Here is a 15,060-nt window from a genome sequence, read left to right on the forward strand (position 1 = left end):
ACGTTCTGGTTAAACTTGGATTTAAACTTGGAGAGTGGTCAGTTTAGATGAGCTATTGCCAGCAGGAGAGTGAGTTTGTGTGTGTGTGTGTGTTCCCGGGAAAAAAAAGAAAAAGGGGGGGTGGGGTGAGAAAGCCTGGATTTGTGCTGGACATGGCCCACTTTGATTACCATGCACATTGTAGGGAGAGTGGTCACTTTGAATGAGCTATTACCAGCAGGAGAGTGAGTTTGTGTGTGTATGGGGGTGGGGGGGGGGTGAGAAAACCTGGATTTGTGCTGCTGGAAATGGCCCACCTTGATTATCATGCACATTGTAGGGAGAGTGGTCACTTTGGATGAGCTATTACCAGCAGGATAGTGAGTTTGTATGTGTGTTTTTTGGAGTGGGGTGAGGGGGTGAGAGAACCTGGATTTGTGCAGGAAATGGCCCACCTTGATTATCATGCACATTGTGTAGAGAGTTGTCACTTTGGATGGGCTATTACCAGCAGGAGAGTGAGTTTGTGTGTGGGGGGGAGGAGGGTGAGAAAACTTGGATTTGTGCTGGAAATGGCCCAACTTGATGATCACTTTAGATAAGCTATTACCAGCAGGACAGTGGGGTGGGAGGAGGTATTGTTTTATGATCTCTGTGTGTATATAAAGTCTGCTGCAGTTTCCACGGTATGCATCCGATGAAGTGAGCTGTAGCTCACGAAAGCTCATGCTCAAATAAATTGGTTAGTCTCTAAGGTGCCACAAGTACTCCTTTTCTTTTTGCCAATACTGTACAGTTATAGTGCATATTTATATTATTTTAGAATGGGTATAAAGGGTAAGATTCTGTGCTATGCCTCTGACAGACACAGCATGCAACTTGTAGCCCAGGGGAAAGGGGGCTATGATGGCTTTAAGTCACCTTTGTATCCTCCAGCTCCAGGGCTATTCTGGGGAGTGGGAGGCCTCCAGTGCAAGTCAACAGCCTTGAGGGCTTGATTACGTTTTAGCAATCTCAGTGAGTTTCCTTGGGGGCCACAGTGCCACCTAGAGTCTCTGAAGTGTTGTGTGCTAGGGCCCTAACATATACCTCCCTCCACCAAATCCTTCCCCTGGGATGCCTCCTATATCATGGCTCACAATGGGTCCTTGAGATGTAACCTTATATCTGTCTCCTGAGTGCCTGCACCAGGGGAATCCTCCTTGGCCAGATATGGGACTTTCATTGTGATTTTATGCCATCAATGGCCCAAAACAGGGGTAAGCATCTCACCCAAAGAGTTTACCATCAAAAAAAGTTTTGTTACCTATGACTTTGACGTTGACTGAGCCAGTTGTTGAGCCCAGTTTGTTCTCCAGGGTGATAGTGTAAACACCTGCATCAGCATGAACACTGTTTGTGACTTCAAGCAATGCAGATGTGTAATCGCTCTTCATTGTTGTTCTGTCCCCTGCTTTAACCTCCTTGCCACCTTTATGCCATGTAATGGTTGGTGATGGAACAGCTCGAAAGGGTACAGGGATACTTAACTTCTTTCCTTCAATAACAACAATGTCTTGAGTCTTTAGGTCAATAGTAGGATTGCCTGTAAAAGTATCAGTATGTTATTATTAAAAAGCTTCAAAATGCCCAAATCCTTTTGCATTTATAAATTACAAATAGTTTTTAAAAGAAATATATTCTTACAGTCTGGATCTTTAACAACAACATTTTCTGATATTTCTGATGGATCACTAGCTCCAATAGCATTGACAGCTCTGACTCTCAGCACATACTCCTTGTCAGGAACAATTCCCTCTTCCACTTTGTATTTCAAGTCTTTTACTGCACGAGAATTGATTCGCATCCATTTTTCTGTTCCTGCTTCACACAGCTCAACATTGTATCCAATAATAGGGCTACCACCATTTTTCTCTGGTGGTTTCCATGCAATGGAAATGTGCTTTCTGCTTGCATCTGTCACATGTAAATCAAGAGGAGGTGATGGAGGGCCTGCAAAAATGCAAAAGTATTACAGTACTTTTTGCAATATCAGTCCATCAATATAGTATTTTGACTGCATATTTCATACTTTAATTATTATATTATGACTTACTTGTTGGGTCTTCAATAGCAAGGAGGTCAGTTGGTTCACTTGGATGACCACAACCAGCTTCATTTTCTGCACGGACCTGGAACTGTACCTCTGTACCTTCAATAACATCAGTCACTCTGAAATGACAGTCAGGTCCAGCTGTCTTTCCAGCTTTCACCCAGCGTGTGCCTAATTTTTCTTTCTTTTCAATAACATATCTATGTAAACAAGAAAACATACCATTAGAAATATGGAATCATAGGACATTCACAATTTCATACTAACTGAAAATAGGTAAAGAGATATTAAAACAAAAACAAATAAAAACAGCATATCTGTATATCTACACATCACCTAGCATGCAGCTAGTGCTATACAAATCTGTAATCATCTTACCTTTGAATTGGTCTGCCACCGTCATTCTTAGGTGGTTCCCATTTTAGGTCAACATGTCTCTTTGTCACTTCAACCACTGCAAGAGCATATGGTGGTCCAGGAGTAGCTAAAAACAAAATATCCGTATTAGGAGAAAAAGAGTTCAAAAACTATGTCTTTGTGTATACTAACTTCTAAACATGCAAATGTGAAAACTTACTGAAGGTATCTTTAGCAAGAACTGAATCTTCAATTTCACAATAGTCACTTTGTCCAACTGCATTTTCGGCAGCCACACGGAACACATAGAGAGAGCCTTCAGTGAGTGGGGTCACTGTGTATTTAGTGTCTTTTACTGTTGTATCAACTGTTTGCCAGCCTTTCCGTCTCACATCTCTCTTTTCAACAATGTAGTTGGTAATTGGGGAGCCCCCATCTTTTTCTGGTACCGTCCATTTAAGATCCGCAGTGTTCTTAGTAATGTTAATAACCTCAAGCCATCGAGGTGGTGAAGGAGGGTCTGTAAAAATAGTAAAACAAAGAAAAAACAGTTTTATCTGTTTATCCTCTCAGATGCATAGAAGACAGAGAATAACATGGAGCTTATTAAAAGGTTACATTTTTACAGTGAATGCGGGATAGATTTCTATGTTTTATAACCTTACAAAAGTTTACTTGTTGGCTAAACATACAGGAATGGTTTAGACTGTTTTAGTTTATATTTTAAAATTGTAAAATATGTATTTTAGTAATATATTTTAAATGCTACTCACGCAGTCTCTCTTTGCATAGCACAGGGTCACTGGGCTCACTAGGCTCGCTCTCCCCAGCCTTGTTCACAGCTCTTATGCGGAATGAGTATTCTTGTTTCTCCATAAGCCCCTTGAGGAAATGTTCAGTCAAGGGAATGCCCTCAGCCACTCTTACCCACTCATCTGTTCCGGTTTTTAGTAACTCAATGACATAAGACTCAATCTTTGCACCTCCATCATGTTCTGGCTTTGTCCACTGCAGGAATAATGATGTTTTGGCAACATCTTTCACAGTTGGCTTGCCAGGGGGCCATGGAGGATCTAGACACAAATTAAATAACAATTTAGATTTTAGAACAAATTATTTCCTTGGTTTTATTTTAAATTAAATTGTGAAAGAAATGTATTCATAATACCAATAGGATCCTTCACTAGGATTGGCTCTGTCTCCTTGCTTGGTTTTCCAGGTCCTGCAAGATTCTCTGCCAAGACACGGAACTTGTACTTCTTCTTGTTGGTAAGACCTTTAACTCTGTTAATTGGGAATAAAATATTTAGTAATAAAGCCAAACCCACACATTTATGCATGCTTAGCATTGTGTTTTTTAAGTCATTATACTGCTACATATGCAAAAAACCCCCCAAATTCCTAGCTACTGATAAATATGTTATATTAAATGGGATTGATTTAAGATACTAAATGGTATACGGGCAATAGCATCATAGACATGTAGGACTGAAAGGGACCTTGAGAGGCATCAAGTCTAGTCCCCTGTGCTGAGGGAGGACCAAGTAAACCTAGACCATCCCTGACAGGTGTTTGTCCAGCCTGCTCTTATAAACCTCCAATGATGGGGATTCCACAACCTCCCTTGGAAGCCTATTCCAGAGTTTAACTATCCTTACAGTTAGAAAGTTTTTCCTAATATCCAACCTAAATCTTTCTTGCTGCAGATTAAGCCCATTACTACTTTTCCTACCTTAAATGGACACAGAGAACAATTGATCCTGGTCATATTTATAGTAGCCCTTAACATATTTAAAGATGGTCAGGTTTCCCCCACCTTCCCAGTCTTCTTTTCTCTGGACTAAAAATACCCAGTTTTTTTAACCTTTCTTCATAGGTCAGGTTTTCTAAAACTTTTTTTTTTATTTTTGCTGCTCTCCTCTGGACTCTTTCCAATTTGTCTACATCTTTCCTAAAATGTGGCACCCAGAACTGGTCACAGTACTCTGGCTGAGGCCTCACTAGGGCAGAGTAGAGTGGGACAATAACCTCCTGTGTCTTAGATATGACATTCCTTTTAATACCCCCAGTATGATATTAGCCTCTTTCGCAGCTGCATCATACCGTTGAGTCATATTCAATTTGTGATCCACTATAATCCCCAGATCCTTTTCAGCAGTGCTACCACCTAGCCAGTTATTCCCCATTTTGTAGTTGTGCATTTGATTTTTCCTTCCTAAGTGTGGTACTGTACACAGTCTTTATTAAACTTCATCTTGTTGAATTCAGACCATTTCTCCAATTTGTCAAGGTCATTTTGAATTCTAATCCTGTCCTTCAAAGTAAACCCCCCAGCTTTGTGTCACCTGCAAATTTTATAAGCATACTTTCCACTTCATTATCCAAGTTACTAATGAAAATATTGAATAATACCGGAACCAGGACTGACCCCTGCAGAACCCCACTAGATACACCCTCTCAATTTGATGGTGAACTATTGATAACTACTCTTTGAGTACAGTCTTTAAACCAGTTGTACATCTACCTTATCGTAATTTAATCTAGTCCCCATTTCCCAAGTTTACTTACGAGAATGTCATGTATGACTGTGTCAAAACACTTACTAAAATCAAGATATATTACATCTACTGCTTCACTCCACCCCTCCTATCCACTAGCCCAGTAACCCTGTCAAAGAAGGAAATTAGGTTGGCTTGGGAGGATTTGCTCTTGCCAAATCCATGCTGGGTATTCCTTATAACCCTATTATTCTCTGTGTGTTTACAAATTGATCATTAATAATTTGTTCCAGTATCTTTCCAGGTATCAAAGTTAGGCTTATTCATTTATAATTCCTTGGGTTCTCTGTTTCCCTTTTTCAACATAAGTACTACCTTTGCCCTTCTCCAGTCCCCTCGAACCGGCATGAGTTTTCAAAGATAATTGGTAATGGTTCTGAGATTGCTTCAGCTAGTTCCTTAAATACCCTAGGATGAATTTTGTCAAGTCCTGCCAACTTGAATACATCCAACTTTGCTAAATATTCTTTAACTTGTTCTTTCCCTATTTTGACTTACATTCTTTCCCCCTCAGTGTTTATTAATTGTATCGATTATCTGGTAACCATTAACCTTTTAAATGAAGACTCAAGCAAAATAGGTATTGAATACTTCAGCCTTCTTGAGTTAATATCTCTGCTTCCCTGCTAAGTACAGAATCTACACTTTCCTTTGTCTTTCTCTTGCTTCTAATATATTTAAAGACCTGCTTCTTGTTGCCTTTTATGTTCTTTGCTGGGTGTAACTGATTTTGTGCATTAGCCTTTCTAATTTTGTCCCTACATGCTTGTGCTATTCTTCTGTACTCCTCCTTAGCAACAGCAGAATGTTATACTATCATACAGAAGACTAATGTTGGAGATCTGCCGAATGCTTTTGCTACCTGGATTGGAAGATTGTTATCTACATACAAGTGTTGACAAAATGCCTGTGTCGTGACCTAATGCATGGAATGGCAATGGCACCAACTTTGAGAATACTCATTGGCAATCACAGAGAGTGTCCAGGGATGCAGCAGAGAAAGTCACTATTCTATTCAGGGGGGAAAGGAAAAAGAATATAAGACTCTTAGTCTTCCATAAAGAAATTCTTGATTAAAATTAGGTATTGAAAGAGAAAGCATGCCATCAGACATTAGTTTGTTCTACATTTAGAACAGCAAAAAAGAGAACAAGAAAATGATATATGTTGAAAAGGTCAGTGCTACATTTATCTGTATTTATAGCCCCATTTACAAGCTAAATTGATAGTAGTCATACTTGAATACTGTATCTGTCACTGGTATCTTATTGCATCTTATCCATTTATCGTGATCAGGATCATATCTCTCAACCCAATAACCAGTGATTGGACTGCCACCATCTTCATCTGGTTCAGACCATGTTAAGGTCACAGAATCTTTCGTGACTTCAGAAGGTGTGACACCTGTCGGAGGCCCTGGTGGATCTGTACAAATTTATAATTATAAATTTAAATATATATACACACACTCACATTTGTATATTTATACATTTTCTGTAAAAGTACACAGTAAACTGAGCATCAAATTAATTAGCTTACCAAAGGAATATTTAGCAATGATGGGGCTGTGTTGAACTGGCTCCCCAACACCATACATGTTTTCAGCACTGACTCGGAAGATGTATTCTTTATGAGGGGTTAAGTTCGTCGCTTTGAAGTTTGTTCCCTTAATAGTCGATGACATCTTGTGCCATACTTCACTGTCTGTAGCTCTTCTCTCAACAACATAGTTTGTGATTTTAGATCCACCATCATCTCGAGGAGGATTCCATGTCAGGAAGCAGGATTCATTTGTAATATCCGATATATCAAATGCAGCTGGGGGACCTGGCTTATCTATTGATGACATAGATGAATATTAATTTCTGACACTTATATGGTTGGCTACATTTATGTTGATTTAAAATAAATATAATAAACCTAATATACCTAAAACATTAACTTCAACAACAGCAGTAGCACGCCCACTGGAATTTACAGCTTCAATAATATAGCTACCGCTGTCACTTCTCTTGCTGTCTGTAATCGTGACTCTGGAATGCTTAGGTTTGGTTTCAATTGTAATTCTGTCGTCAGGTTTCAGGACTTTATCAGCCTTGGTCCAAGTAATCCGAGGCTCAGGCCTTCCTTTTATTGTAGCTGGTAGCTCTATTTTAGTTCCAGCTTTTACAGTCAGTCCAGCAAGAAGTTTCACATCTAGGAAAATTTCTGGGGCCTCTGATTTATGAAAAAATTAAAACATTGTTACAAAAACAGTGTTATGAAGAATGTCAGAAAGAATATAATGGACTTAATTAATTCATTTAAATAATTACCCTTTGTATCCACGGCCTGGATCTCGTCCGTTGGCTTGCTTGGTTTGCTTGCTCCATGTTTATTCAAAGCCTTAACCCGGTATGAGTACCATTCACCTTCTTTAAGTTTTGGTACTTCCATTCTGTTAATTATAACACAATTCAGATATTTAAAATGGCAAGAATCGAATATTTTATTTAATTAAAATGACAGTCCTTCTGATTTTCGTGCTTAAAATGCTTACTTTGTTTCAGCAACAGGTTCGCCACAGGGCTCCCACTTATCAGTACCACGTTGGCATTTTTCTACCAGATAACCCTTGATGCGTGAACCACCATCAGACTTAGGTGGATCCCATGTTAGGAAGATGCTTTTAGATGTTGGATCTCTCCATTTCACATTCTCTGGTGGATCAGGCACCGCTGTAAAAACAAGAGATATAGAGGATCTTAGAAACCAATCGGAGAGACAGATTTTTTTCAAAAATTATATAAAAGCAAAAGCAGTAAAATAATACAAACATAAAGATGAGTACTTACTTGTTGGTGCTGACATATTTACAGGTTCATCAATATATGCAGGCTCTCCTGGTCCACATTTGTTGCGTGCTGAAACTCTAAACAAATATTCTTTTCCTTGGATGAGGTCAGGTACAGTGAACTCTTGGTCAACAACATAATCCAGAACCTGAGAAAAAGAAATGTTCTAATTTATTTCTAGAATTCCTTCCCAAAGCAGCAAGTGACCAAACTTCTGCGGTACAAACGGAAACAATATAGAAAGTGACAACAAACTGTAATCACAAAAACAAAACAAAAAACTTACTTTGGTCCATGTTTTCCGGCTTATATCACGTTTTTCAATAAGATAGCCAGTCACTGGACTTCCTCCATCATTTTCTGGTGCTTCCCAAGTCAATTGCACTGTGTTCCTGCTCATGTCTATCACTTTTAGTTCTCTTGGTGCACTTGGGTGAGCTGGAAGTGACACATATTGCATTAATTTGTCTTTCCATCAATAGTTTGCCATATTTTCTATTCCATCTATTTATTAAAAGACTGGGGCTACTTAGACCCTCTCCCCTAAATTATGAACTGTAGGATACTGAAAACTGTAAGACCACCGCAGATGGACTTCAGTAAAGTTATTTTTGTTAGAATTATTGTTAAATATACCTCATTTGCTGAATGTTATATGGTTTCTCATAGTATAATGATCTAAAGATTTTTTGCAAGATATTGGTTAGAAGTTATTGCTATAATTTAAATACCCAAAAGAAGGTTTGTGCCTGCTTACCAATGACATTAACATCAATTTCTCCTGAAACAGATGACACAGGGTTTTCTAATTTCAAGGTATAAATGCCCTTGTCTGGACGTTCACTTGGAGTAATAACAAGCTCTGCAAAGGCTGCAGTAGTCACTATTTTCACACGATCACCCTTTTCTAAGATTTTATCACCAACAGACCACGTTGCAGTTGGCACAGGGTAGCCCGTGATAGGAACACGGATCTTGAGTGGCTCTGGGACAATAACTTCCAGTCCATCTTTAAATGCACTTAAGTCCATTGTCGGTCCAACTGAAAAAGGGGAAAAATTGATTCCATTAAATACTTTCAGACTTTTTGATTTTTGTATTGTTGTTAATAATACCGCAATTGGCAGACTGCTACTTGACTCCACTTCCACCAGCAGCAGCCAGTTGGGAGCCACCTGGGCCTGGCTGCAGCAGCTCACTCCTGCCCTCTCTCTACCAGTGTGCTCTTTAGAAACCCTTAAGATATCTAGTTAGCTAAACAATAACAGGTGGGACGTTTAACTTCCATCGATAGTAAATGTTTAAATGTATTTTTAAAAGTTTTGGGCCCCATTCTGTAGGTGGCTAGTTAAAAGACCATCCTCCCTCTTCAACAAAACTGCTTATGCTGTTGTTCAATGGGTCTCCCAACAGTAGAGCTAGCCCACCTGCAGAGATGGTTGTAGTAAAGAATTTATCTGGGTTAGAGGCCCTGGCTGTTGGCACTCAGTGCTGATATCATAGGTCTGATGGAGCCATGCACAGTAGCACTGACAGCTAGTACTGTCATGAAAGCCTGAACAGATGCAGCTTTATGTCTTACCTGATTAACTAAACTAAAAAGAAAACTGCTTACCGTGAGTGTCATCTGCAGTCAGTGGCCCAATAGCCTCAGCTGGATCTGATACACCAGCTGCATTTTCTGCAGAGACTCTGTAGTAGTAACTGGCTCCTGGTTTCAATCCAGTTACCTAAAAAGGAACAAATAACCATTTGCAAATTAAAAATCATGTTAAAAATTGTAAACACAGTGACATTGCACTCCATATGTTTTATGGAAATATGCTAATGAGCGTGAATATAATGTAACTGGAATATGCTTCATGCAAAAGATCTCTTGTCAGGTATCACTACAAAACTTATAATCTACTGATTATAATCTACATCCTATTTGTATGTATGTATTATTCTTGTATCTAAAACTAGAAATATGATGTATTACTCTGAAGTCCAATTGTAATTATGAGAAGTGTGGGCCATTAATGGTGGTTTAGAATCTTGATGACTCCCATTGACTAGGACAATTGGTTGTAAATAGCTCTGTTTACTTGCAAACCTTCCTGCATTTCTGTGAGTCAGGCCCAGATGAATGGAGGCTTGGGGTCTCACAGGACATGTGACCATGTCACCTGGTATTGGAATCCATCTTAAACCTGGTGCTTTTCTATTTAGAAGGAGGGGTGGGGACCCAGAGAGACAAAAGATTCCCGCCTTGTGCCAAAGCTATAAAAGGGGGTGGAACAGAACAACGGGGGCTGCCAGTCATGAGAAATCCCCTAGTTACCACCTGACCTGGAACTAACAAGGACTGTACCAGGGGAAAGGATTGGGCCCAGACTGGGAAGGAGTCTAGTCTGTGAAAGAAGCTTATTGGAACATTTCTTAGGGTGAGATTTACCTGTAAACGGTTTCTTAATGTATTAGGCTTAGACTTGTGTGTTTTGTTTTATTTTGCTAGGTAACTTACTTTGTTTTGTCTGTTATTACTTGGAAACCACTTCAATCCTACTTTTTATACTTCTTAAAATCACTTTTGTTTATTAATTAACCCAGAGTAAGTGATTAATACCTGTGGGAGCAAACAGCTGTGCATATCTCTCTATCAGTGTTATAGAGGGCAGACAATTTATGCGTTTACCCTATATAAGCTTTATACAGAATAAAACGGATTTATTTGGGGTTTGGATCCCATGGGGAGCTGGGTGTCTGGGTGCTAGAGACAGGAGTACTTCCTGAGCAGTTTTCAGTTAAGTCTGCAGCTTTGGGGGCATGGTTCAGACCCTGGGTCTGTGTTGCAGCAGGCTAGCATGTCTGGCTCAACAAGGCAGGGTTCTGGAGTCCCAAGCTGGCAAAGAAAATGGGCTCAGAGGTAGTTTCAGCACATTGGGTGACAGTCCCGGGGGGGTCTCTGTGACCGAACCTTTCACAAACACATACTGAATATTTCATTTAAGAATGAACCACCTTACCTTATAAGTAAGATTAGGGACAAGTCTTGGATTACAACGGATCCAGTTATCTGTTCCCTCTTCACGTCTTTCAATAATATAACCCATTATTGGACTTCCTCCATCTTTCAGAGGAGGCTCCCATGTAAGCTGCACGGATAACTTAGTTTGGTCTGAATGACTGAGGTTAATGGGAGGACTTGGTTTTTCTGAAAAGAATTTGAAGAACTTAGACATTATCAACTGGAAAAGGAGATTTGGTTTTACTATATGTAAGTTGAACTATATCATCCATTGATACCTTAAATATTATTTAATTTATTTTCCGGTAGTCCGACTAAACAATTTTTTTTAAAAAAGAGATTGGTTCCTGTAGCAGGGTGGTCACCTGCTCCTGCCTCAAAAGGCTTAAAATAGCCCAGGGAGAGGGCTGTGGCAGGGAAGGAAAAGAGGCGCTGACTGGGAGAAGCAGCCTCAGCTGGGGGCCATGCCCCAATCGGGCCGCAGCTGGCTTAATCAGGGCCCAGCTGGCCCTTATAAGAGGGCAGTGGGCCAGAGCACAGAGAGTCTCCTTTAGCTGTGGAGGGAGATGGGCCTGGTTGCTGGGGACTGTACCAGGGCACCTGAGGTGAAGCAGGGCTGGGGAAGGCCAGAGGACCTGGGAGGCTCCAGACTGGAAATGCCCCAGGCTGCAGGCCTGGCAAACGGCCTAAGACAGGGTACTGGGGTTGCAACAGGGCAGCCCAAGGGTAGGCGGAGGCAGCAGATCCAAACCCCCCTTGCTTATGATGACTGGCTTATACAGACTGCAGTCGGCCCCAGTGAAAGGGGGCTAAATCGTGACTGTCAGTAGCCCATAGGCTGAAGCAAGGTGGGGATGGGGGGGGTCCCCCGGGGAGGGCAGACCCAGATCTGTGGTGTATTGCCTGGAGGGGCAGCACCCCAAGTAAAAGGGCACCAGGGTCCAGGAGGGACACTGGGTCCAGGGACGGTGAGATACCAGCAGAAGGCACTCCGGAGCTGGTAAAAAGAGCTAATTCCCAGACAGCCAGCAGGAGGCGCAGCTGGGTGAGTCTGCGCCTCATTACAATTCCCAATTTCAGAGCAGAATTATTTGGAAGAAGCTCTGTCATTGTTCTTAAGAGTGACTAATTTACCGAATGATCGCAAAATATTGCTGATGAATTCAAAGAAGAAAAGTAGGAAAAGCTAACTTGGCTTACACTACTTTCTCCCCACACATCTCACCCCTCTCTACTCCACTCCTGGTCTTTTCTGTACATATGCTGTACGAATGATCACGATTTCCTTATATTATAAAACAATCAACACTGCTAAAACTTTCATACTCACCAATTGGGTCCATAATTTTAACAGCTCGAGTAGCAGCACTTGGTTTGCCAACTCCAATCTGGTTTTGTGCTCTGACTCTGAAGTAGTATTCTTTGTTTTCCACAACATCAGTCATGGTAGCAGCTAATTCATGTGCTCCGGTGGTCATGGCTGGCTCCCACCTGATTGAACCTTTGTCACGCAATTCAACAATGTAGCCAGTAATTGGAGAACCTCCATCGTACTCTGGTGGCTCCCAGGTAAGTGAGGCACCAAATCTGTTCACATCAATAACTTCTACATTCAGAGGAGGACCAGGAACATCTGCATTTTATTTTTTGTGGGGCGGGGAGAGAACAATAATGTATGTTGGGAGAAAAAAATGCAAAAACTAACTAAAAACATTATTTTGAAATATTTTTCAAAATTGTGGCTTACCAAATTTGCTTTTTGCTTCAACAGGGGTGTCCGTTTCCACTGGTTCCCCAGTGCCCACTCTGTTTTTAGCACTCACTCGGAAGAGGTACTCAACTCCTCCCCTCTGAAGTCCAGTAACGGTATATTCACAACTGTCAGCATGGTCAGTGGCCAAAATCCAGGTTTTACGTTTGATATCACGTCGTTCAACGACATAGCCAATGATTTTACTTCCACCATCACTTTCTGGTTCCTCCCAGGCAAGGCTAACTTCACCATCATATGTTTCAGTGACTTCTAAGTTTCTAACTGGACCTGGAACATCTGAAATTTATGTGAAAAGTATTTTTAGTATACCTCATCTTTGTTTTTACTTTGACCTACAAACAAAGAGTAAGCTGCAATAGGTTACGAATTGCACTGAGGTAGCTTATTCCTGCTTGATATGAGGGTAAAACTCCACCATTGCAAATGATGGCATTTTCTTTCCTCATGTTCCATATAGCTAAACTGCTATATTATAGCAATAGCTGTAAACAGAGCAAAATGTAGACAAGGCCTTAATAAATGAAGAGCTTACCAATAACATCTACATTGATGTGTGCTTCAGCTTTGCCATGTTTGTTTTGGAGTATAATCTTGTATCTTCCTTTATCGGATTTCTTTGCTTCCAAAATTTTGAAGGTGGTGCTGTCAGCTGTTGTATCAATTGTGTGTGTTGGCAGGCTTTCATCCTCTTTTAACCAATCGGCTTCTGCTTTTGGGTAGGCATCATATGGAACAACCATGGTCAAAGGCTTCCCAACATCAACCACAAGGTTCTGGTCAGCAGTCTTGATTCTTGGGGCAGCTAAAGACGACCAGTGAGGCAAATAAGCATTTAATGTTTTCAAAACTATTTGATATACTTGCATATTCAATACATATTCTAACTTGGAAAAAGTAATGGGAGTGGCATATGAATCTGAAACAAACTATTAATGTATTCATGGGGTTGTCCCAAAGGGACAAATTCACGCTGGCCAGTGTACATTGAGCACCTGATCCTGCACTCAAGTCAATATGAGATTTACCACTGATTTCAATGGGCACAGGACCAAGACCTGGCTGAGTATAAGGGAGAAACTGTCCTGCATATATCTGGCTCACCCAAAACACAAAGAGGTCACTGCAGAGGCCTCCCCAGTAACAACCACAGAAGTATATTACAAGAGGGGACTAAAGGCCCCAAGGCAAAATTCATGTATTTTTGCATGGTACCCTGAAATGCACAAAGTAATAACAACAGCTAGTTCTCATATGGATGTTTATTTAGTAGATCTCAAAACACTTTACAAAGGAGGTCAATATTATTATCCCCATTTTACATCTGGGGAAACTGAAGTACAGCTGTGAAATGACTTGCTCAAAGTCACCCAGCAGACCAGTGACAGAGCCTAAAATAGAACCAGGGCTCCTGAGTCCCAATAGTCCCAACAGTTCTCTATCCATTTGGCCATACTGATGTGTGTGTTTGTGTGTGTGTGTATGTATATAAAAGTAGGGAGAAGGGGGCTGCTGTTGGGCATTAACTCAATGCACTTTCATGGTGTGATGCTGCAAACTGGCAAATGAGCAACTTTACTCAAGTAAGTAACCCCACTGAAATGACGACTTTTTTTTTTTTTTAAGAGAACTGCAGCAGCACACTATGTATGTTCCAGGTGGTCTTTACGGCATAATTCTTTCTTTTCTTTGGAAAAAACTATGTACGTTTTTCATAAACAAATAGAAACTTCAGTTTGGCAATTTTATTTTTTGATTGAATTATAATCCCAGTGGTCATGGAAAAATCGTTTAATGAGATTCCAGATTGCCTCCACTTTACTACACATTCTAATCCAACCTTCTGAAAAGGTATATGAAATGTTACATAACTAGTGACAATATCTTTATTAACCCTAATCTCAGATTTTATAAAATATATACAATAAAGTAGATGACTTACCAGCCAATTCAAGTTTAGCTCTAGCTTCTTTATCTTTGGCAATAAATCTGTATTCGCCTTGGTCACGAGGCCTTATCTCGCATACCTGCAGCCTATGGACTTTTCCTTCACTCATCATCTGATGTTTGTCACCCTGGACTACAATCATGTTATTTCTTAACCACTTGACTTCCACTCCATCTTTATTCAACTCAGCCATGAAGATGACATCAGAGCCTGGAGCTTCATAAATATCTTGTGGCGGTCGGATGATCTCAATAGGGATTTCTGAAATAAATACCCATTAATTTGAAGAGTGTTTAATCTTTCTTCTGATAACGAAGAACTGGCAGAAACTCCTTTTTAATTTTACATTTACCTTCAACAAAAAGTCTTGCCCTTGATTTCCTGTCATCTACTCCACAGGAATATTCACATTCGTCCTCTAGTCTACAGTCTTTTATAATTAACCTGTGCAAATTTCCATCCTTCTCAAACAGATACCTTATGGGGATAAAGGATGGTGAGAGAAATAAGT

General features: G+C 40.4%; 1 protein-coding gene across 1 annotated transcript in view; it reads right to left on the reverse strand.

The window, feature by feature from the left end:
* Positions 1-15,060, reverse strand: part of TTN (titin) — a 468,698-nt gene that overhangs the window by 79,805 nt on the left and 373,833 nt on the right. The window contains exons 234-255 of the mRNA XM_078847988.1: positions 14,902-15,026; positions 14,544-14,810; positions 13,137-13,406; positions 12,578-12,880; positions 12,161-12,463; positions 10,829-11,016; positions 9,436-9,550; positions 8,578-8,862; positions 8,107-8,258; positions 7,821-7,968; positions 7,526-7,703; positions 7,302-7,423; positions 6,916-7,203; positions 6,526-6,822; positions 6,225-6,411; positions 3,597-3,712; positions 3,202-3,501; positions 2,649-2,948; positions 2,450-2,555; positions 2,075-2,271; positions 1,666-1,971; positions 1,286-1,564 (exon numbers count right to left, since the gene is read on the reverse strand). Coding sequence (XP_078704114.1) covers positions 1,286-1,564; positions 1,666-1,971; positions 2,075-2,271; positions 2,450-2,555; positions 2,649-2,948; positions 3,202-3,501; positions 3,597-3,712; positions 6,225-6,411; positions 6,526-6,822; positions 6,916-7,203; positions 7,302-7,423; positions 7,526-7,703; positions 7,821-7,968; positions 8,107-8,258; positions 8,578-8,862; positions 9,436-9,550; positions 10,829-11,016; positions 12,161-12,463; positions 12,578-12,880; positions 13,137-13,406; positions 14,544-14,810; positions 14,902-15,026 — 4,832 coding nt within the window. The remainder of the gene's footprint in view (positions 1-1,285; positions 1,565-1,665; positions 1,972-2,074; positions 2,272-2,449; positions 2,556-2,648; positions 2,949-3,201; positions 3,502-3,596; positions 3,713-6,224; positions 6,412-6,525; positions 6,823-6,915; positions 7,204-7,301; positions 7,424-7,525; positions 7,704-7,820; positions 7,969-8,106; positions 8,259-8,577; positions 8,863-9,435; positions 9,551-10,828; positions 11,017-12,160; positions 12,464-12,577; positions 12,881-13,136; positions 13,407-14,543; positions 14,811-14,901; positions 15,027-15,060) is intronic.

This window comes from Lepidochelys kempii, chromosome 11 (assembly GCF_965140285.1).
Source record: "Lepidochelys kempii isolate rLepKem1 chromosome 11, rLepKem1.hap1, whole genome shotgun sequence".
NCBI lineage: Eukaryota > Metazoa > Chordata > Testudines > Cheloniidae > Lepidochelys > Lepidochelys kempii.